The sequence below is a fragment of the Acinonyx jubatus genome, chromosome D2, assembly GCF_027475565.1.
Source record: "Acinonyx jubatus isolate Ajub_Pintada_27869175 chromosome D2, VMU_Ajub_asm_v1.0, whole genome shotgun sequence".
Lineage (NCBI taxonomy): Eukaryota > Metazoa > Chordata > Mammalia > Carnivora > Felidae > Acinonyx > Acinonyx jubatus.
In genome coordinates, this window is record NC_069393.1 from 73,402,521 (window position 1) to 73,427,677 (window position 25,157).

Genomic DNA, 25,157 nt, shown 5'->3' on the forward strand with positions numbered 1-25,157 from the left:
CTTAGCTTTTTTAGTTCCACATTTCATGCAGCACTTATTCAAAACCTTTTAAATGACAGGACTATAAATTATAACAGTCTTCTAAAATAAATCCAATCTCTTTACTAGGAACTAGAAATAACTGCTATTAAAAAAAATAACAGATTGTTCCTCCTTAAAACTTAAGTTCAGTATACCGTGGGCCCCACTGGGGAAATTGCTACCTGTTTGATTTACATCATTTCAATATGAATGTATTTGGCTTGGACATTAAGTGCAATTTTTTATCCCTAAAATAAGCAAGGTTCATTTTTCTTCTAAAAAAAAAGAAAAGAAAAACAAGAAAAAGCAAGGTGCCAGAAAAATGACCATTGCTCCAAACTTGCTCCAACTTTTCATAACAGACCTAGATTCCCTGAAATTCATAACACAGCTGGTAGGAATGTTTCAATCTCTTCTGTTTTTAAATGGGTAATACATTCATCTGGTTTAAAATTCAAATGCATTCAAAAGGAAGTAAAGAGTTTACCTTTACTCCTTCCTCGCTGGACCAACCAACACTTAATTCCTTTATATCCTTCCAGAAGAATTTTACATACATACAAGAAAATAACTATCCCATTTATATCCCTTTCCACCCAAATGCTAATATAAAACCAAAACAATCTGTACCTTTCCTAACAACATTATCTTGCAGACTTTTATTCTAGTGGCTCTCAAACGTTTTGGTCTCAGAAACACTTGACACTCCTAAAAATTATTAAAGCTTCCAAAAAGCTTGTATCATATGGATTGTATCTATCAATAATTACCATACTAGAAACTAAACCTTGGTTTTAAAAATATGTATTCATATTTATTCCAAAATGACAATAATAAAGTTATTTCATTTTAACACTTTAATGTTATAGTATATACTTTAGATTACAAACTAGTTGTATGTAAATAACTATTTTCCCAAAAAAGGTAAGAAAAATGACACTGTTTTTACATTTTTGCAAGCCTCTTTAGCACCTGGCTTAACAGAATCTAGCTTAACTGCTAGATTCTCATACCTGCTGTGGTATGTAATCAGTCATGGTATGTTGTTTTGGTTGAAGTAAATGAAGAAAATCTAGCCTCACACAGATATGTAGGCAGATAAGGAAGGCATTTTTAATATCCTTTTCAGTTAATTGTGGATACTTTTCTTTGAAACTCGACAAGTGGTAGTTTCTTAAAGGTTAGTTGCAACAGGAAAGCTGAAACTATCATCAATTCTTTGTACTCTATTACATTAAAACCCACTGGCCTATCTTGTACTATGAATGGATCTTTTACCACATACATTTTATATCAACATAAATTGGTCATTTATAAAATACTGACTGAGTTATGCAGATCTTCGACACGTTGACACGTTTCACTATACATGAAAAAGAAAAAATTACATTTGTTACTATCACCACCTATCTCATCAGAAGAGTCTTTTTAAAAGTCCTAGAAAGCTATCAAGGTCATGGTGGTAGACCATGCGGGTTTTCCAAAATTCTAATTTTTACTTCAAAGCTCAAATTTTATCATTGCCAACAAATACTGTCAGTTGCTTTCCTTGAAGTGACACACTTGATTTGAGAAAATGTCGAATATACCAAAGTCTAAACAACCACAGTTTGTCGTCATTCTTTCAAATAAAAATAGTGTCTACAGGAAAACAAAACCCAGCTAGTTTAGCTCAAAATTTAAACAACCACACACAAGTGCTTTTTCTTAAAACAATCACTGTACTTTGGTATGTAGTTTCCCATTTCTTCACACAGGATTTTTTAAGTTTATTTTTTTTGTTTTTAGTAATCTCTACACCCAACATAGGGCTCAAACTCCCAACCCCAAGATCAAGAGTGACATGTTCTTCCAACCGAACCAGCCAGGTGCCCCGCACAGAGTATTTTTTTTTTTTTAATTTTTTAACGTTTATTTATTTTTGAAAGAGAGAGGGCAAGCACAAGCACAGGAGGGGCATAGACAGAGGGAGACACAGAATCTGAAGCAGGCTCCAGCTGTCAGCACAGAGCCTGACGTGGGGCTCAAACCCACGAATTACAAGGTCATGACCTCAGCCGGAAGTCGGACGCTTCACCGACTGAGCCACCCAGGCGCCCCCAGGATATTTTTTAAAGTACCCAAAGTTACCATAAAGTTAATAATTTTCACTGCTTCGTCTAGGATATTCTTAAGTGAAATGCTTTCGTTTTCTACTGCAGCATGTGAAAGTGAAGATTTGTGCGAAGGCACCAACAGTTTGCACCACTGTTTGTGCACCACGAAAACAAGTATCAACACAGAAAAGGGGAAAAAACATCTTAGTAGTACTAGAGACAGTTTCAATTTTGCAGACCCCCTGAAAGGATTTCAGGGAAACTAGTAAGTTCCAAACCACACTTTAAGAAACCTGTTCTAAGTACAATATCTGAATGTACTAGTTAATCTCCATATTGACAGCTTGTTTTCAATCTTTTGTTACCGTGATGTTGCAATTAATAACTTCAAATAGATGTTATTTTATAGACAGCACTTTTTAAAAAATTTTTAAGTTAAAAAAAAAAGAACTAGATGATAGTCTTATGGATTATGGTATAGGAACCAAAAGAACTTTAGCAGCACCTAGTTTTGAAGACCTAACCTGCTAAGAATCACTACCATTTTATATATATACACACATGTATGTATATATACATATATACATACACATACATATAATATTATATTATACATATAATATATATATATAATATTGTATTATACATATATATGTATATTATATTATACATATAATATATATGTATAATATTGTATTATACATATATATGTATATTATATTATACATATATAATAATATATATATTTATATATAATATATATAAACATATAAATAATATATATAAATAATATATATATATTATTCATTAAGAATATTCCTTAGAGCAAGGAGGGAAGAGCTGGATTTGACATACCATACCAAGCCTTCATAGAAGGGAAGGAAAACAAAAGTTTATCTTTAGTTTTGAAAGCTAGATTAAAAAAGTATGGTCAGTTATTCTAAAGGGATGTATATTAATTTTATAGCAACATGATTTATTTCAAGAATTTTACTAGACAATAGACTTAAAAATACTTACGATCGAGGTCAGTACTGCCAACAGGACTTTCTGCGATGATGGAAAAGTCCTATACCTGCACTAGCCATGTAGGGCTACTGAGCACTTGAAATGTATTTAATGAAACTAAGGAACTGAGTTTTTATTCCATTTTCATTTGAAGAGATGCACATGGCTAGTGGCTATCAAAATGGACACAAATGTAAGATACAAACAAGTTCCACAATTTCCTATTTATATCCCTCCTCTTCTGCCTCTGCCCCAACCCCATCCCACCAAAATGAAACATGAAAAAAATTTTTAGAATATGTGCTTTGGGGCACCTGGGTGTTGCAGTCAGTTAGGCAACCAACTCAGGATTTCAGCTCAGGTCATGTCTCACAGTTCATGAGTTCAAGCCCCACATCAAGCTCTGTGCTAATAGTGCAGAGCCTGCTTGGGATTCTCTCTCTTTCCCCTTCTCTCTCAAAATAAATAAAAAATTAACCTAAAAAAAAAAGAATATGTGCTTTTATGTTCATAATAACATTGTCTTCAAATAAAGAAATGACTTTTGCATGTTAAAATGAAATAGGGAAGAAGAAAGGATGGGAGAGAAGAGTCTAAAACACATAAGGCTACTAACATGTATCTTTACAGAAGTAATACATGTTTACTAAAATTTTAAAAGATTAAAAACGCAATTACAGAAATACCACCAATACCAACATTGGTAGATAACTACCATTAACATTTCCATCTGTTCTTGTATGTGTGTGCATGTTTTAACAAACATGGAATTACATTATTTTCTAATCTGCTTTTATCACTCAGCTATACAGCAACATCTCCTAGGTCAAATACATTTCTACCACATAATGACCATCTGGACACACCATTGTCTATTTTACCTGTCCCTCTTCATGAGACACTTAAACTATGCTTTACTGTTTATATTATCCGGTCTGCATGGATACTTCTCTAACCCAGACTAGAACTTCAGTGGTGCAAATGTGTTGAGTGGCTTCAGCCATAACACAGTCTTCTATTTAAACAAGATGACACCACTCCTTGCTTAAGAGAGACCAGGTTCAGCAACAGTGGTGCACTTTTCCAGGCCAGCGGATCTCAAAGAATGTTGTTCTCCACCATCACCCGAAGGGCTTGTTAATGATGCAGATTCCTGAGCCACACTCCAAAGTCCTAACTCCGAAACTTTCCAGAAGTGTATAGATATATATTTTTAAAATATTTATTTATTTTGAGAGAGAGAGAGAAAGACAGACAGACAAAGCATGAGCGGGGAAGGGGCAGAGAGAGAGGGAGACACAGGACTCAAAGCAAGCTCCAGGCTCTGCACTGTGAGCACAGAGCCTGACGTGGGGCTCGAACTGTGAGATCATGACCTGACCTGAGGTCGGACCCTTAACCGACTGAGCCACCCAGGTGCCCCTCCAGAAGTGTATATTTTTACTGAGAATTTCAGGGGATTCTTTAAACAGCTGGTCAGCGGCCACTAAATATTTAGAAAAGTCAAGCGTAGACCACTGTGAAGGAAAAGCAGTTTTATGGGAAGGAAGCCCAGAGGATTCAAGAGAGGGTTGAGCAGTAATCACCCATGCAACACAAGGCATTTACTGCATGACAACAGCAACAATTTAGCTGCAAACTATAGTCAAATTAGTAAAAAATGATACACTAACATTTTAACATTAGTGATAAACTCTACCTAAATTTTTATTTTAAATGTAACAGCTTCTTGACTGTTGTCAAATCACTGTTGTGATTATAAAGTTATTAAAATGTAATGGAAGTTCCACATCCACTCAGAATGCAGAAAGGTGCTAGAAAACATCAGTCCCACCCTCATGATAACAAAAAAACTAGTTAAAATACATAATCAGTTTTCCAAACTCATCAGGGATCTGAGGTCTCTGTATTTTACAGCTGCACTGTCCAGCTAGGTGAAATGAATTCTAAAGAGTGACCAGCTCCGTAGTGCCTGCCTGGCTCAATTGGTAGAGCAAATGACTCTTGGTCTTGGGGTCGTGAGTTTTAGCCCCACGTTGAAGGTAGAGATTACTTAAAAAAAAAAAAATCAGGTATATATATATTTTTTAAAGTTTATTTATTTTGAGAGAGGGCAAGCATGTAGGTCGCACGCAGGGGAGGGACAGAAACAGAGAGGGAGAGAAAGAGAATCCCAAGCAGTTTCCACGGTCAGCATGGAGCCTGACACAGGCTCGAACCCATGAATGGTGAGATCATGACCTGAGCCAAAATCAAGAGCCAGATGCTTAACTGACAGAGCCACCAGGTGCCTCCCAAAAATAAAATCTTTTAAAAATAATAAAAATAAAAAGTGACCAGCTCGTCTAAGGAAAGGATGGACACATGAACAGTTTCTCCATCAGTGATGGCAGTCACAAAGGCTGGTAAGAAAACAACAGAAACGGTAACAAATCATTAAAGGCCACGTATAACTAACAGTTCAGAATCCCTGTGAGCCCCAACACAAGGATAGTCCACACCTATTCTCCAGTTCCTTTTTTTTTAAGTTTATTTATTTATTTTGACAGAGAGTGAGTCAGGGAGGGGCAGACAGAGAGGGAGAGAAAGAGAATCCCAAGTAGGCTCTGTGCTGAAGCCCAGAGCCAAATGCGAGGCTCAATCCCAGGAACCGGGAAATCATGACCTGCGCTGAAATCAAGAGTCGAATCCTCATCCAAATGAACCACCCAAGCACCCCATTCCAGTTCCTTTATGTAAGTTTCCACTGGGTCTTTGAGAGTAAACTGAATTAAAAGTCCAGCCTCTATGACCCTGATTCCTATAGCTTACCCACATTAACAGTGACTAAGCTAGCTGACATGACAGTTACAAAAGGTTCAAGGATGACTTAATACAGGAAAATATCTAAAGAAGTCAGATGGACTAGGATGACTTCTCACTTTCTACACACCTCACCTCTTTTAATACTTAACAAAAATTACCACTTATCCCTATTTGCTTATTTTTTAAAGAAAACTTTTTCCCTTATCTTTTCCAATTTAAATACATGACTCTGTCTCAAAACAAAAAGTTTATTTTAAAAAGAATATAACTGGGGACTCTCGACTTTCGCTCAGTTCATGACCTTACGGTTTGTGAGATCGAGCCCCACATTAGCCTGCTTGGGATTCTCTCTCTGCCCCTCCCTCATTTTCTCTCTCTCAAAATAAATAAATGAATATTTAAAAAATAAATAAAAAGAATACAACTCATATTTGTACTCTGTATACACTGTGATCATAAATAACTACAAACATCTATTCATTACTGGAGTGATTTGACTCTCTTGCTAATCACAAATTCCATCTTCAGGATGCTGTTTTAAGTAACAAGTAGATGGTTCTAGTAATCTCAGCTGTAAAGCAAGCACATGCTTTTTATCAACAAGTATTTTATTGGATCTCTCTCTGAGTCTGACACTATGTTAAGCCCCATGAGGGCATATAAAAAGAAAACACAGTCCTTATCTTGAAAAACTGACAGTGAACTTATTAGAATTATGGTCTGTAGAGGGTTGAAGTATCTCACTAGCAAATTCAGTGAGACAAGAACAACTTTGCTATAACAAGTGCTTTAAGTTTCAGTTTGGATAAAAAAATAGATCTCAAAATAACTTTTTCAAAACAAATTCAGTGAAATACACATATGAAGAGCTGCCTACCAGTTGGCAATGATAATTATTTTACTTGAAATCTATGTAGAGACAATAGGCAATTTTCTTATTATCTAAAATCATCCTGGGGCTCCTGGGTGGCTCAGTCGATTAAGCATCCAACTTAGCTCAGGTCATGATCTTGCGGTTGGTGAGTTCGAGCCTCATGTTGGGCTCTGTGCTGACAGCTCAGAGCCTGGAGCCTGCTTCGGATTCTGTGTCTCCCTCCTTCTCCCTCCCCCGCTTGCACTCTGTCTCTCTAAAAAATAAATAAACATTAACAGAAAGTTTAAAAAATATCATACTCAGTAAGGATTAAATAGCATATTCGGGGGATGAAAGTTTTTTTCAAAACACACTCTGTAGTTAAACAGAGTACAGAACTTCTAGCCTCTAAAAAATACGTAAAATTTCAAATTGGCCACCAAGACAACCAGTTGAGTTATGCTGCCACCCACTGGACAAAACACAAACAGCAAAGCAACCCTTGCTCTGACTTCAAACACCAAGACAATTTGGCTCAGTTTGTTGGCGGTTTGGCAGTAAAGCTTTATTTGTAATCTGGTGTCTCTGAAGAGCGACACAAAGTTAAGTAATGTTGACTAATTATGGTTTAGTTTCTATTAATTTCCATTATTACAAATAGGTCTAGAGTTAAATTATATTGACCTCAACCAAGATATATTCAGCTCACGAGACATTAAAACTACTCCAATCTTAGTAAAATAAATGGTTTAAACACAATTACTTGACAAATACTCATCTAACCGTTCCAAATTTAGCCCTACTGGGGAATAAAAACTGCAACATCTTTCTTCCCCATGTCTGTTTCTGTGGCCTCTCCTCCTCAGAACCCTGAACTCAGGTTAGTATTACCGGTACCATTCCTAACACGTCAATGTTATTGTCCTGGCCTGAGAACCAAGTCTGTTTAAACACAATATTCATGTACACGATGTACAGCGCAAGCTCCAGATCACTGACCAACTGCTGGAAGGAACACACTTGTGAACAGGTTACTGGCTATAAAGCTAATAGATCAAAACATCAATAGTTGTTGTGAAAGTGAAAATATACTCTCAAAAGAATAAAGTGCATTAATGTATACAATAAATTTATCAACATTACATGGGTAAAAATGCCTCATGATTGCCCTAATGGATTCTGGATTCAGATGTACACAAAAATAATCAAAGTATGGAAGTGTCATTTAAGACAGTTTTAAGAGTATAGAATGTTCTATCCATTAAATTCAATTATCCAAATGTTGGGGCAAACAGGATATTCTAAATACTGTCAACTCAAATACTTATCTCAGTGACTTAAAATAACAAAGTCTGGATAAATAAAATGTACTATAGGGGTGCCTGGGTGGCTCAGTCGGTTTGAGTGTTTGACTCTGGATTTTGGCTCAGGTCGTGATCTCATGGTTTGTGGGTTTGATCCCCAAGTTGGGCTCTATGCTGATAGCGTGGAGTCAGCTTGGGATTCTCTCCCTCTCTCTCTGCCCACCCCCCACTTGTGCACACTCTGTCTCTCTCTCAAAATAAAATAAGCTTAAAAAAAAATAAAAATAAAATGTACTATAACCATACAATGCAATGTTATTCAGCCATAAAAAGAAATGAAGTATTAATCATGATATAAACAGGAATGAACCTTAAAGCAGATTAGTGGTTGCCAGTGGCTGAGAGAAGAGGAGGGTGGGAAAGTACTGCCGGTGACTAGCGGTTTTCTTGCTAGGGTACCTACAATGTTCTTTAAATTAGCAGTGATGTGGGGCACCTGGGTGGCTCAGTCGGTTGAGCGACCGGCTTCGGGTCAGGTCATGATCTCAGTTTGTGAGTTCGACCCCTGCGTCGGGCTCTGTGCTGCCAGCTCAGAGCCTGCAGCCCGCTTCGAATTCTGTGTCTCCCTCTCTCTCTCTGCCCCTCCCCCACTCATGCTCTGTCTCTGTCTCAGAAACAAATAAACATAAACAAACAAACAAATAAATAAATTAGCAGTGATGGTTGCATCGCTTCATGACTACACTAAAACCAAGTTTGTACACTTTTTCAATGAGTTCAAACTGGGAAAAAAATACATAGCAAAGTTTTCTTCCTCAGGCTACAGGCCCATCTTGAAAGTCTGTTCCATGTCATACTTACCCAGGGACCCGGGATAAGAAAGCCTCCACCATCTGAAACACTTAGCAAGCACAGGGAAATTCAGAAAATCGGACAGCTGATCTTAAGGGCTTCAGATCTTTGGGTACACACTTCACCATACACACTTCACTTTCTTTCACAATTCATAGGCCAAAGCAAGTCACTTAGCTAAGTCTAACTTTAACTTCTATGAGATAGAGACATATACTCCTACCATGCATCCCATAAGTAAGAGAAATGCAAACATTTGATTAATGGCATTATGACTAGAATATTTATCTAATAAGTATTTAACTGAGCTCAAGACTACAACAGGCCAAAAGAAACCAATGCTAGTACGTCAGGATTCTTGCCCTCAAGGAGCTCACAGGCTGCACAGATGGCATCCTCCTTGGTAACTAAATAGACGTCAAAGTGCTCAACTAAGGACGACAGTAGCAATACAAATAAAATGCTACAGAAGCAAAGAAGAGAAAGTGATTAATTAAGCCTCTTGGGGACAATGGAGTTAAAATTAAAAGCTCAGCAAACCCTAACAGACAAGTAGAACGCCCCTTTCCAGAAAGGGGGGAGATGATCCTCAAACAACACGGGTTTGAATTGCATGGGTCCACTTATTCACGGATTTTTTCCATACGGTACAGTACTGTAAATATATTTTCTCTTATGATTTTCTTGACATTTTTTCTCTAGCTCACTTTATTGTAAGAATACAATATATAACACATATAATATACAAAATATGTGTTAATCAACTGCTTATGTTATCAGTAAGACTTCCAGTCAACAATAGGCTACTAGTGGTTAGTTTGGGGGAAGTGAAAAGTTACATTCAGATTTTCAACTGCATAGGGCACCAGCCCCCCCGCCATTGTTCAAGGGTCATTGTTCATAGTGGCAAAAGAAACCAAATGAGAAAACACATAAGGATGAAAACACACAGCCCATTTAAATTTTAATAGCAAAATAATGTTACACTATCTTGCTGAGTTCACAGTGTGAAGAGCCTTGAAATCCTAATTGTTAAGGAGTATGGTCTTTGCTCTTTAGGTAAATAGGGAGTCAAAAGGTTAAGAAAATAGCTGATAAGTCTGAAAAATAAACAAAACGGACTAAGGCAAGCTGCATGGCCAAGATACAAATTAGAAATCTTTTTCTATTTTTCAGCCAAGTCCCAATGAGGACCTAAACTAGGGACATGGCATGGGATCAATCTGAGACACTTTACACGGGGGAAAATTAGCAAGACTTGTGACTCATTTCCTACCTCTATCCTATTACTCATCACATTCTAATATATTAAAATGATCATTACACCTTTCCCCTAAACAGTACTAAAGAATAAACCTGCATCTTAATTATCCCTGCAGCCTTAGCATCTAGCACATTTGCTCACACATGGACACTCAATGTTTGCAGACCTGAATGTTCTCAAACCATTATCTTCCTTCCCTATCTCTCAAGTCCCCTATAGCAACTGCCAACATCTCTATGGAAACCATATCGATCTCTCAATCCACTCACCCTGCCTCTCTTCCAACTGGTCATGGTTTTAGCTATTCTGTTTCTCTGATCCCTGCAACACATTCTAGATGCTGCTTTCTCCCTTCTCCTTACCAACAAGTCCACAATTTCTTGTCCAAGATTCCTGGGGCTAGAGGTGTGCCATTAATTCAGAACTTTTCAGATTCAGAAGGTATCATGGTATCTACACAATATATTATGTGTAGAGATTGGGAATATGCAGTAGAGATTGGGAATATCAACACACTGATCTTTTGGGAGAAATTCGTAACACACGGATATCTCTGAGAAAAAAAATATGTAAATGTTCCCACCAAGTTCCTCACGAGTTTAAATCAAGTTTTACTACATGAGTTTTGACACCAAATTTACAAAAAGAAAAATACACTTTCAAAGCTTTTTTTTGGATTTTAGTATTTCAGATAAGGAACTGTGGACCTGTAGTTCACCTGATCTACTGCAACCAATTTATATTTATATAATCTTTGGTATTCTACATTGATCTAAGATGCAACTCCTGGTACGTAAGGGCTTCTACAGTTTGGTTCCAATCTGCCTTTTTTCAGCCTGGTCTCCTCCCAGTTTCCCTCAAACACCACATCTATCTTCACAGGACCTCTCTTTGCTACCCAAACCTCCCCAGAAACTGCCTTTGCTTATGAAGCTTTCTTAGCCCAAAAATGCTCCCTTCCCAAACATCTACCCATTCTTCATGATGTATCATTTTTAATGCTGCCTCCTCTCTACTCCTCCATTTGGCTGTGACTATCACACTGTTAGTCTGTCATGGCACTTTTCTTACTCTGTTTTGTACCACAGTTTCCTGAATACTTCTGATCATTTCAACGGTCTACTAGCAAAGATTGTGACTTAATTCTTTCTCTGGGTTTCATCTGTATTCTTTTTCTAATTTCTTGAGATAAATGCTGCTAACATCACTGATGTGTTAACTTCTCACTCTGATTATGGATTTGTCTGTTTATCCTTTTAGGGGTTATGTTATTGGGTGCATACACATTTTAGAAATATTACATACCTTCCTGGAACTGGAACTTTTTATTATAAAAAGTTCTCTTTAAGGGCAACTGGATGGCTCAGTCAGTTAAGTGTCCGACTCTTTATTTCAGCTCAGGTCATGATTGCACGGTTCGTGGGTTCAAGCCCTGCATCGGGCTCTATGCTGGTAGCACAGAGCCTCCTTGGGATTCTCTCTCCCTCTTTCTATCCCTCCCCAACTTGCACGCGTGCACTCTCTCTCTCAAAAATAAATAAACCTAAAACAAGTTCTCTTTATATACAATAATACCTCTTGCTCTGAGTCTACTTTTTATGATATCAATGTAGCTATATCATCTTTCTTTCAGGCTTATGTTTGTATGGTATACCTTTTTCCATCATTTATTTTCAATCCTTCTGTCTAAAATTATGCTAAATATGCTGCCTCATATTAGCAGCATTTCATAAGGTTGCAGAATTGCATTCAGTTTGATAATCTGCTTACTTTTTTAAATATGGTAGTCTTAACATTTCACATAATAATTGATACACAGAAGTTTATTTTTAAATGATTTTTTTAATTAAAAAAAATTTTTTTAAGTTCATTTATTTTGAGGGGGAGCACAAATAGGGCAGGGGCAGAGAGAGGGAGAGAGAAAATCCAAAGCAGGCTCCACCCTGGCAGCACAGGGCCCAACATCGGGCTCAAACTCCCAAACGGTGAGGTCATAACCTGAGCCAAAACCAAGAATCGGATGCTTAACCGACCGAGCCTCCAGGTGGCCCTTGCTTGATATGCTGAAGTTTAAATTTATTACCTTACTATTTGTTTTCTATGTGTTCCATCTGTTCTCTGTCCTTTTTTTTTAATCCTTTCTTGATTTCCTTGATTATTTTTAAGTTATTCCATTCTCTTCCTCTATTACCTGTTAATTATACTTTCTTTTACCATTCTTTTAGTGGTTACCCTAAAATTACAGACTGCATCCTTGTTATCAGTCTAACTTAGTATTTTACCTCTTTCTACACAATGCAAGGGCCTTAGAACATTTTACACCCAGGTACTCCCTTCCACCTTATATGTAATTGTCATGTGTTTTGATTATGTAGATTTTTACACTCTATAAGACATTATCATTATTATTATTCTACACTCACATATTTATCTTCTGTTGTTCTTCATTTCTACCTGATTCTCCAAGTTTTCATCTAGGAACATATTCTTTCTATCTGAACAACACTCTTCATTACTTCTTTAAGGTGAGAGACTACTGATGATGGATTCTCTCAATTCTTGTCCAGAAATGGATTTTACCATTTCTTTTACTTTTATGCTCACCTCCTAATATGACTAATTATTTCTCATGGAGTGCCAGATACTGTTTATGAAAAATCAGAGAACCATCTGATGCCTCAGATAATGTTATCTTTCTCAGAGACAATTTACTTTTGCTTCTGGTAAGCAACTAGAGGCACTAGCAAATCCACACCACCTTAATGCAGTCAGGAATCAGGCTCCAGTTACAACAGTCGGTAACTTACTATTTTTGCTACTGTTGGGATGTGATCCTTCACGTTTGATGGACTCTAATCTCCCAATTTTTATCACCCTACCCCCACAAGCCCATCAAAACTCTATTAAATCCTCGGCCAATTAGCTTTCTTTTCCAGAATAAACAGGGGCCCCTAGTGGAGAAATGGCTCAGGTGCTAGACTCCCCTCTCTGGGTTTCCTTCTCTCCGATTGTGATCCTATAATTCCTTACACTTTTTATTAGCAACCTTGTCCGTTTTTTACATTGTAATCAGTAAAGCGTTGGTCCAAATTATCTAGCCTTATCAATCATTTATCTGCTGTTATACCTAACAGACTACCTTATATACTTGGATGGAAGGCACTGGCTACATCAGGTTTCCCACTAGGAACCCCCATAACCAATCAACCAGCTCAGTTTTTTATACTAACCAAAAAATTGACTGTGACTGAGAAAGGCAATAGGGAGTCTAAGGTTTCTGAACAGAAAGTGTGCCCATCATATTAGTGTTTTCAGAAGATTACTTAACCAAAGAGTATAGAAAAACCAATTGGGAGAATGCTGCAGACATGAGCCAATACTGACATGGAGAAGAACAACAGCAATTAGACTGAAAGATGACAGAAGCAAGGGAAATGATAGTGTTCTATCAACCTTGACAATCACCTGGAAACAAGGGGTGAAGGAGAAAAAAGGAGTCAAAGATGAACATGAAAGCTCAAGTCTGAGAGTGAAAATTATTTGGGTGAAGAGGAATTTAGATTTAGACACGAATATGAGGTATCCACAAGAAGAAATCCCAGTTGAAATGGTCAACAGACATTTGGAGAACCTGGTCTGAGCCCTCACCAAAAGTATGGGGACTGCTAAGAGTTTCAACAGAATTTTCCACAACTAACCAGAATATCGTTCACTAAACTAATAAACCTGTTACCTATTTCCATTCACTGGTATATTAAAAAATCAGAATTAGAAATTCACATTTGAGGCTTTGGAGATACAGAAAAAGGAAAATATATTAATAGAGAATTTATTTAAAGAAGAGAGGAGTTAAATGCAAGGGAGCAGAATGGCTTTAAAAAAACCTGAGGCAGAGGGAGTGGGCAGGGGGATGGGCTAAATGGATGATGGGTATTAAGGAGGTCATTTGTTGTGATGATCACTGAGTGTTACATGTAAGTGATGAATCACTAAATTCTACTCATGAAACTAGTATTACACTATATATTAACTAACTGGAATATAAATAAAAACTTGGAAGAAAAAAAAAAAACCTAACGCAAAACACTATCACAGCTCAAACAATCTAGTAGTAGGTAAAAAAGTATAGATATACATGCTGTGTAGTATAATGTAAGCAGAATACTGAGTAGGGTTAGCTATTTAAGTGATTTTTGAAACTTAATAAACTAAATAACAAAAAAGCCTTTTAAAGTTACTTAAGTGGTAGAAAAGTCATTGTTTCCAAAATAAAAGAACAAGGATTTCCTTTTTTTAAGAGTGAGTGTGAGCAGGGGAGAGGGTCCAAGGAGGAGAGAATCTTAAGCAGGTTCCACACTCCGCGTGCAGCCAGACACAGAGCTCAATCCGATGACCCTGGGATCATGACTTGAGCCAAAATCAAGAGTCGATGCTCAACCAACTGAGCCACCCAGGTGCCCCGATTTTTTTTTTAAGAGTCAACACGTTAGAGTACACAGTTAACATAGAAACATTTAGGTTTAACTAATTAAAATCTTTTGGAATCTCTGAAAACAGTAGTCTCTAGTTTTTAAGTCAATAACTGCGCAATATGGAAGATTATTTCATATACCCTTCAGTCTCCCCAACAGGATATGACTTATGATGGAGATAAATAAGTCACTCTGACACATAAACCATACAAACCTGCAGCTATTTTAAGATGTCCTTGAAAGATAAAGGCCCATGCCCTGAAGGTCTAACTCATGGATTTATCAACACCAGCACTACATTTCTGATTATGTGCCAAATGCAACTCATCCCACTTTTGTTTTAGCAAATTTTAACAGTATTTCATTTCTAAAATCAGAGTTGCAAACAAAACGTTCCACCCAAATTAAACTTTTCTGGCTCATGGAGCCTGGCATATAGTCTTGTTCTGTTCCACATGAAAACTTATGCCACGTATTTGTAACAATGAATAAATCAATAAACAGAATCAACTGAACACTGAATACATTTATAACATGCCTAAACATCTAGAGATTAGTGATAGTATGTACCTAATTAGGCTACTCTTTCCATAGGATAGGTCAAATTTAGTTGCTGTGTTGGGAGTGTGCCAGACATGACGGATAAAAAGACAAACACAACAGAGTCTGTGCCCTCATAGGAGGACCTGCGAGATGGCCAAACATGGACGCAGAAACAATATAACACAACAACTGCTCTAACAGGGTTGTCATTGCCAAGGTGTTGTAAGTATCCAGAAGGAAAAATTCCAATGGTCTGTTTTGCTTTGAGGGGAGCGCAAGGAGTCCAGAACATTCCACACAGGTGGACACTAACAAGCTTGAGCCTGGGAAAACAACGAAGAAGCATTTGCCAAGCAGGAAGCAGTAGACAAAATACCTTATTACTTTGCTTAATGCAACCAGATATTTCAGTAAAGCCACTTCATTTCAATGTTGAGAAAATTTACAAGATACCAGCATGTTTAGTCAAGAGGCACACAACTACTGAGTGGCAGAGTTGAGACCAAAACGCAGGTCCCCATGTTTTTACCCACTTCACCGGGCTATTTAATAATGGTTAGACTTTAGAATCTTACAAAAGCTATCATTCTGAAGTAAAATATTTTTATAGGCCATATTGCTGAACTCTTAAGTAGAACATGTACTGATTCTAAAAATCAACTACATTCCCTTGGTTTTATATATTACCTTTACATTTATCAATGTGGTTTCCAAAATACTAACATCAAAAAAGATACTGCTCTTATGTTTTCGTTTTTAATAAAAATTACCTCATTACCTAAAGTGAAAATTTAGTCTTCTAATATGCTGGATTAGTAAGGAAGGGTGGGGGAAAACAGGCACTCCGATCTATACGTAACTGGTTAGACGGTACGTTGGTACGACTTTGGTGAACTGCAATACGGACGGACGTAGTAAACACTGCAGCACTGTTAGTAACACCCAAAGACTGGAAGCAATCAAACATTCATCAATCAAAAATCAGTTAAATAAATGACGGTCCATCAATAAAGTAAGGTTAATGGACAATCAGACATTCATGATAAAGAATGAGGGAGCTCTAGGCACACTGACAGGGACCATTCTCCAAAACCTCAGAAACTTAGTCTCTAAACCTTAGTGACTCCAGAGTACCGACTGGTACCCCAGGCAGCACAGCCTAGGCAAGTAACAGGTTACCTTCATATTATTGATAATTGGTCAAGCAAACACACGGCAAAGATGTAACCAAGTGACCTTCCAAAACTACCAATTTGATTGAGCTTGATAATACAATACTATTGTGCCCTCTAACTTTAAAAATATAACACTGTAACTGTAAGAATGAAAAAACGTCTTACAGTGCTTAATAAGATTGAATACAAGAAAAATCTACTCAAGCAGAAGCTCCAATTTAACAAATGAATTTAGCAAATCAGAGTTCTATTGGTCAAATTAATGATCTACATGTGAAGTCAGGGCCCAAGTGTAATACACATAATAACATTTTCAACCCACATTTCATAGATATAAATAGGACAAGTAGCATATCTTGCCCTGATAATTGAACTGAAATGGTTTGCTTTTTTTTCTTTTAGAAGATTAATTAGTATTATTTCAATAACAGCAAAACAGTGTTAATAAAATCATCCTTTTTGAGGATACTGAGTTCTTTGCTGTTCTAATAAAAGCTCTGGTACTCCTGAACCCCAAAACCACCTAATGCTTGATGTTAAAAAACATGATTACATTCAGATTTCTACTAGAAAAAGGTTATTCAACAAGCAGTAAATTATTTATTAGTAAACATTTGATATACATTGCATTCGATAGGCATGTAATGCCTAGTATGTATCAGATACTAGACTAGGTACTGACAACACAATAAAAACATCTAGGATATATCAGATACTGGGCTACGTGCTAAAGACACAATAACAAAGAAAGCAGACATGTTCCTCTGCCTTCCCAGAAAATAATATTGGGGGAAGGTGGAGGGAAAGGCACAGCTAAACAAGAAGTTATAATACGCAGAATGAACTACAATAATATACTAGGTGTTGCAAAGGCACAGGTGAGGGGCCCAGACTTGGGGGAACAAAGTATCAGAGACTGTTTCCCAAATCAAATGATGTCCAAGCTGCAGCCAAAGTAAGATCACGCCAGCCAAAAAAATAAGAGGGCAGAGAAAAAGGAAGAATTTTCCAGGCCATCGAGTTAACACGGCAAAAGCCAAGAAGAGTACATGAACTGTTCAAGGAACTGAAGTAAGTTCAATACACAGGAGCAGAGACATAACATATCAGGCTACAGAAATAAGCAAAATCAAATAATGAAAGGTTTCCTAAGTCATATGAAAAAGTTTGAACTTTATGCTTTAGAAACAGTCACTCTGAAATGAAGAAAAAAGCAAGAGATGTGAAGACTAGAGATGTGAAGACAGAGTAACCAGCTTAGATGAGTGTTTCAGTGCCTGGGTTGGTAGTGGCTAGTGAAGAGAAGTGGACAGGAGCCAAGAGAGAAATAGGAAGCAAACAAGATCTGGTAGTAAACTGGATGTGAGAAGTAAGGGCAAGCGTAGAATCAAGAATTTGTAAGCAAGTAACTCAAAGCTATCATGCACAGATCCTGGGTTTCATCCACAACTTATAATGCTTAGGTACCAAACTTTTTTGTTAGGGGCACCTGGGTGGCTCAGTCGGTTAAGTGTCCTACTCTGGGTTTCAGTTCAGGTCATGATCTCAGTTTGAGTTCGAGCCCCATGTTGGGCTCCATGATGATGGTGTGGAGCCTGCTTGGGAGTCTCTCTCTCCCTCTCTCTCTCTGCCCCTCCCCGGCCTGCTCTCTCTCAAAATAAATAAAACTTAAAAAAAATTTTTTTTAATATATAAATTTGTTTGTTAAATGAGTAAATATTTCATATTTGGTGGCAAAAAGATTAAGAGAACAATTTACACTCTAACAACAGGAAAACTATGTATTTGGCCATGATAAACATAGCTCTGGCTGCAATCAAAAAATAAATAAATAAAAGCTACTTAGGGCAACTGTTTGCAGTAAACAAGACCAAGATACCTCAGACCAGAAGGCAAGTGAGGAACAATATCCAAGGCCAAAGCATGCTAGAAACTGTGGATATTCCAGAATTGCTGGAGCACTTCCTAAGTGTGGTATGGATCCTGGACATCTATTGCTGAGTGACTTTTCTATACATGTCACTTCTGCACCAGACCTAAAATATGATCTGGCCCTGGCATAAAGATAGTCCCTGACCTTCAAGCACTGGAAACTTTACTAAGGCAGGGAGGGACAGGGATCAGAGGCCAAGTGCTTCCTTCAACAGAATACTTTCTGCAACCTGCCCTACCCAAATTTTACAGCTGGGATGATGTTCATCCACAGAGGGTTTATCAACAAAATGTGACTTCACTTGTTTATATTAGCAAATATTAGAAACTAGCAGGCCATCACCAATCCTCAAAGATAATATCAAAAAAGTTACAGTTAAAAAATTAAAATATACCTACATTTATATTATAAAAGTCATCAAATACTAAGGTTAGCAGAAACAATCAAGTTTTAAATAAAAGCAACACTGACATAATAAATGGAATCTGTTAAAGTCTGAAGTATATTCAATCTAACAAGTTCCACAATTTATATCTAATTTTCTAACAAATTACTCTAAAGGTTAGGTAATTTGGTCAATACTCATCTAGGAAATATTAATAAATTTATACCTTAATCAAATTAACAAGCCTCCAAATATATATCATAGAGACTACTTTCAACCAGTCCAAAAATCCCAAGGAAGCAAAGATCAGTATGATCAGTTCTTTACCTGCAGCTCCTTCGAGACTCTCTCTAGGTGATTAGTTATCTTTTTAATCAGATCACTGTACATCTGTTCTGAATGCTGCTGGCAGACACATTTATACACACAACTGTGGGGGAAAACCAAAACAGAAAAACCAAGTTAACAACAAAGAACTTCATTCAACCTAAGATGAATGCATACTTTGGATATACGGACACTGGTCAAATAATCGATTCAGACCTAAAAAACTGACCAATCACAACTTTTAAATAGAAGTTTACCTTGCCCCAATCAGTGCTCAGATGAAAGAGATACTACCACCAGCTGCAAATCCTTCAGAGTAATGCATTACACATTTTGCCAGTAGTAAATAATCTAGTATCAGGTGATAATCTGAGAATCTGACTATAACTACTTACAAACTAGCTTCTCAACTCACTCTCTCATTTCAATGAGTATCAAAATAAGGGAGAGAGAGTGATAATTAGCACCAAGTTTCTAACTCACAAAAGGTTTGCAATGTAATCTCTTTGTGCATCACTTGTGTCGAACAACACAACTGTCGCTTCCTCCTCTGTGACAGGGCTGATCTCATGTCCTACCCCAGGTCCTCACTAATTTGCTGTTTCCATTTACCAGGACCCGGGGAACAAAATAACCAAAGACAGAATTGTGTGTCAATAAACATCAACAGATCGAGCAAGGGTCTCCCTGTGAAACAAAAAATACATTATTTTTGCACCAGATACTGGTCATTCGTGTCTTTTTCACTGACCTCCAAAGTTTCTTCATTATGTATAGTGGGGGTAGCAGGCTGAGGTGGGAGGAAGTCTAATCGAGTTGAGGTTAACTCTACCTTGATTCAAAAGCCATTCTGAAGCAGAAAGTATAAAATCAAACCTCCAACCACCAAGTGTGGAATATACAAATCACCTATAGAACCTCACCATACATGTATTATATGCATACCTACTGCCGTAATTCAAGGTGTCATGAATCTCAACATACCCTCTCAAACCCAGGCAAATGAAATCTTGACTTACCTGTATATCTGTTCATAGGATATGGGGATATAGTCACCAGGACTCTGGGTTAAAAGCTGATCTATGGCACCATCCAATTTTGGCCAGTAAGTGCTCTTATAATCTTCAATAGTTATAACATTCATTACTAAAAGTAGAAAGTAAAATAAATATTACTACATACCACATGTAAACACAAATCAAAGCAATTTTGTGCTCGCAAATTCCTTTCACTTATTCTAATTTCTTTGACATTCAATCACCTAAATACAACTCAATTATTATCCCATTTCAAAAACAAGGAAACAGCAACTTTGCCAGGGATTTTAAAGAAGCCATTAATTACGATTTAAAAAGGAATGACCATGAATCCATCTTCAAAAATAAAAACAAAACAAGCAAGTATCTTTGGTTTCATTTTCCAGTTTTCGTATCTGTTATCAGTGGAGCATTTTCAAACACACGTCACCCTCAAATACATGTTGCCAGTGATGTGACAAGGCAGCCTATCCATGAACCACAACAAAGTTCTGGAAAATTATGAGCCTCAACAATCAATCTTCAGCGACACCCCCGAGAAAATTCACGTAACATAGGACTATCCCCATATTATAAGTCCAAATGCTACACTGACAAAAGAGGTTGCTAGAAACTCGCAGGCATTTTTGCACCACCAGCACTTCCTGGACATTACTAAGGCGCGGACTCAGACTCTACCAACTTACACTTGATAAGCCCAACAGAAAAACATCAACGAACTGGAGACTTACATTGAGGCTGACCTCATTCCTACTGTCTGGCTCTCCTTCCTTCACTAAAGGTTTCATAAAGTTTTTACAACAGCTGGTCCTAACAACTTTGAAATCCAGGGTGACAGGGGATTCACACCAATGAAACGCCAACGTTAAAAAGAGCTACTCTGCCCCCGCCCGCTGGAAAAAGGAGCTATCCAAAGAACCTAAAATACCCTGAGTCTTATAGAACCACCGCCATCTCAAGAGGCAGAAGGTAACAACTACTACATCAAGTATTTTACTACTCATTTTACCAGCAAGTGGGAAGCAAAGAGTTGACTTCCCTAAGAGTACATGGCTAATTACTGTCAGAAGTACCAGATAAAGAAAGCCTTTACCTACTGATTTCCAAATTCAGCTTCAAGAGGTCTCTCATATGTATGTACCACCTGTCATTGTTGCTCAGTATTTTCTTTAAATGAATTCACTTTTTCTTGCTTAAATTTATTCTTTTTAAAAAATGTTCATTTATTTATCTTTAGAGAGAGAGAGAGCGAGAGAGCGAGCAAGCGTGCATGCACATGTGTGAGCAGGGGAGGAGCAGAGAGGCAGAGAGAGAATCCCAAGCAGGCCCCATGCTCAGAGTGGAGCCCAATGTAGGGCTCAATCCCACGACCTTGAGATCATGACCTGAGCTGAAATCAAGAGTCAGATGCACAACTGACTGAGCCACTCAGGCACCCCTCTTGCTTATATTTATTCTAAAGAACACATTCATACGACATGGAATAATCTTAAATGCATTTTGCCAGTCGAGACTCAGACCAAAATGGCTATTATAAGATTCTCATTTATATAAGATGCCAGTGAAGTCAAACTATAAAAAGCAAAACAGACTAGTGGTTGCCAGGGGCCGGAGGGTGGGGAGGACTGTCTACAAAGGGTAACATGGGAGAACAAACTGTTTTGTGTAGAATCGTCTGGGTGGATACGCCACTCCAGGCAGTTGTCAAAACCAACAGAAATGTATACAATAAGTAAATTTACCGTGTGAAAATGTAAAAAAACAAACCAAAAATCAAGCAGGATGGGGTAGTAAAGATGGAATGAAAATCTTGACCAATGAATTCCTGCACTGAAGGGAATGAAGAAAGAAAAGTTTTGGCTACATCAAAGGCTAAAACCAAAAGGAACTGTATATGCACGCACACACAGACACACAGACACACACAAAAGGATGGACGAAGCCAGATCACAGAGGGCCTTAGAGGACATTTTAAAGACTGGCTTTTACTCTAAGTAAGATGGGGACATCTGGAGAGTTTTGGATGGAGAAGTGATGTGTTCTGACTTGGGTTTTCTATGGGTCATCCAGCTGCTATGTTGGGAGTAAGCAAAGTGAGGAGGCCGTGAGATGATGGAGGTTGAACCAGGTGGTAGCAGTGAGGGTGAGAGAGGTCGGACTTTGTACATATTTTACAGATTGAGCCAACCAGGTTTGCTGACAGTCTAGATGTGAGATATGACAGAAGGGTTCAGAATGACTCCAAAGTTTCTGGCCTGAGCACCAAAGGATGGGGTTGCTGTGTACTGAGATGAGAATGGATGTAAGAGAAGCTCAGCATATCTGAGAATACAGCAGAAATTTTTGGTGCCCCACCCGTTTACTCTGTCCACAAACACAAAGGCCACTGTCAGAGATGAATCGAAAGCGATTTTCTCTTCTATGTGGTTCTAGTTTACTGAATCTCCTATATCACCTAAACCAGATCACATACCCACTCTACACCAAAAGGTGAGGCTTAACGAAGGTAAGTGACATGCTCAGAAAGAAAACTTCAAGTACAGAAGCCAAGAATTAACATAATCATCCCATGGCACCCCAACTGCTGAGTTCGATGATCTCCACCTCTGCTCGCAACTGGAAAGCACTCCTACTTCTCAACCACAGGCTTTACACTTCAGCAAATCACCAAGTCAAGGATACAAAGGAGAAAAAAGAATCTAAAATGTAAAATCCTGTGGCTGTAAGTACAGAATGGAGTCCCACTACAGAAGCAGTAATTGCTGATGCCTCTCAGGTATCTTTCATGTGGCATTTTTTTTTTTTTTTTTATGTTCTGCTTTTAAGTATCTTTGAAAAGAGACTTTAAAACCAAAATGAAAAAGGCATGATCACAGAAGAAAATCTTAAAGCCTATTTCCACATCAAAAAAAGCCGTATCTATTTCCACTTTACATTTCCATCTATAAATATAATATACGTCTATTTCTACATATATTTTGCTTGGAAAATAAATAAATAAGTAGCCAATTTGGCTGACCTTTATTAAATGCTGGCTATTACAGACTATCTGTGTTTCTTCCCCCAAAATTCATATGGTGAAATCCTAACCTCCAATGTGATGGTACTGGGAAGGGCCTCTGGGAGGTAATTAGGTCATGGGAGTGAGGCCCTCACAAATGGAATTAGCACCCCAGAGACATTCCTCACTCCTTATGCAACAGAAGTCGCCAGCAAGAAGACAGTCTACAGGAACCAGGAAGCAGGCCCTTGCCAGACTGAATTCACCAGTGCCTTCATCTTGGACTTCCCAGCCTTCAGAACCGTGAGAAATAAGTTTCTGTGATTTATAAGCCATGCAGTCTCTGATATTGTTGTCACAGCTGAATGGATTAAGACACTAGCTAACATCACTTTCTTCTAGGAAACCAGCTGATCTTCACCATGGTAGCAAAAGAACAGAATACAGACAAGCATCAAGAGAACCAGAGGTAGAATGAAGAATGAGCACATGTTGGTGTAAACTCTTAGCCAAAGATTAGGAAGGTTTTTCATGCCAATCTGCAATCAACACTTAAAATGACAATCCAAGAAACTTCAAGGTATCTATTATTTCCTTGCTAATCTCAACCTAATCCCTGATTTAAAAAAATATATACACATACATACAAAGCATGTGTTTGTATGTGTGCAGTATGTAGCCTTGAATTTTAAAACTAGATCCTCTTGTTAGAGAAACGTAGTCAATCACTCTCAACTTTGTCCACAAAGAAGTTCAGACTGACCGAAAGAAATATAAAGCATGGACACTGAACAAAAATTACCATTAAATTTCTAAATTTTATCTAGGTTGTGTTTTCCAGCTTGAAAATAATGCACTACTTTTTAAGCAGTTTAAAGGTATTAAAACTCAAAACCCAACAAGGCCCAGGTAATATAAATGAGTAAAGCAGGCCTAGTATAAAAATCAGAACAATGAGCATTTCAATGAACTGAAGAATGCAGTGCTCTCTAGAGACAGTACAGTTCAAAAAATGTAAAATCCCTAGTGTTAGCCTCAAAACATCATGCCACAAGACTTAAACCTAGAAACACGTATTTATTAGATAGCAAGTTCATGCAGTCTAAGTCCTACTGAGAAAGTTGCTTAGTTGATCTTTACTAAAATAAAGTGAAATAAAGTCTAAAACACATGGAATAGTTGAAATCTAAGGTTTGGGAATATTAGCAGGTTATTAATAAATAAGAAACTATTAGAGATATATAATTCACACCAGGCAGGAATACATATGTTCAATTCTCATACTTATTTATCCAAGTAATTCATCAAAACTTGACATATTACATACTGTCCATCTCCCTCAAACTAGACACTCGCCCCCTGGAGGAGGAATTTACTACTACAGCCCCAACTCCCGCCAAAGAGTGCCTAGCACATGACAAGTACTAACACGTGAATTAATTTACCGAAAACCAAAATAAATGCTTACTATAAAAACAGTTGATGGCATACCACTTAGTGGTTGTTCTGGAATTAAACTTTAAAGCATATTTTATTTCACACAGACTAAAGCAAACCAGGTTAAGTTCTACTATTCCTTTTGAATTTCTTTGTTATTTGTTTGTAAGGAAGGGGAAGATATATTCAGAAATTATATCAGGCATTATTAATTTATACTTGGTCTACTGCAAGACCTTTCATTACCTTATATTAGTGGTTCTCCAAGCGTGATACTCAGAACAGTGTCAGTATCATCTAAACTTGTTGTAAATGCCAACTGCCAGGCCCTAGCCCAAAACTACTGAATCAGAAACTTGGAGAGGAGCGGGGAATGATTCACAATACAGGGATCTGTTTACCAAGCACCCCAGGTGATTCTTACACCTGCTCAAGTCTGAATGAGACCCACAGCCTAATGCTACTCCAGCAGCTCAGGACAGCCAGGGTCACAGGTGTATTCTGAACAACTTGTAGAGTCAAATAAAGGTGTAAATGTATCAAAGAAGAATGGTGAAACAACAGCTAGGAGCTGTTTTCATATCAAAAATTCCTTAACTTTATATATTCCTCTATGTCTCTTTTCTTCCCACCAAGAACACTGC

At 37.6% G+C, this 25,157-nt stretch overlaps 1 protein-coding gene across 2 annotated transcripts in view; it reads right to left on the reverse strand.

Moving 5' to 3' along the window:
- The window catches only part of CACUL1 (CDK2 associated cullin domain 1), a 74,009-nt gene that overhangs the window by 27,511 nt on the left and 21,341 nt on the right, over window positions 1-25,157 (reverse strand). For both annotated transcript variants that reach the window (XR_008292308.1, XM_015065877.3), the window contains exons 2-3: window positions 20,058-20,184; window positions 19,039-19,141 (exon numbers count right to left, since the gene is read on the reverse strand). Coding sequence is in view for 1 of the 2 variants with exons in the window: in XM_015065877.3 (XP_014921363.2) it covers window positions 19,039-19,141; window positions 20,058-20,184 (230 nt within the window). In the remaining variant the exon portion in view is untranslated. The remainder of the gene's footprint in view (window positions 1-19,038; window positions 19,142-20,057; window positions 20,185-25,157) is intronic.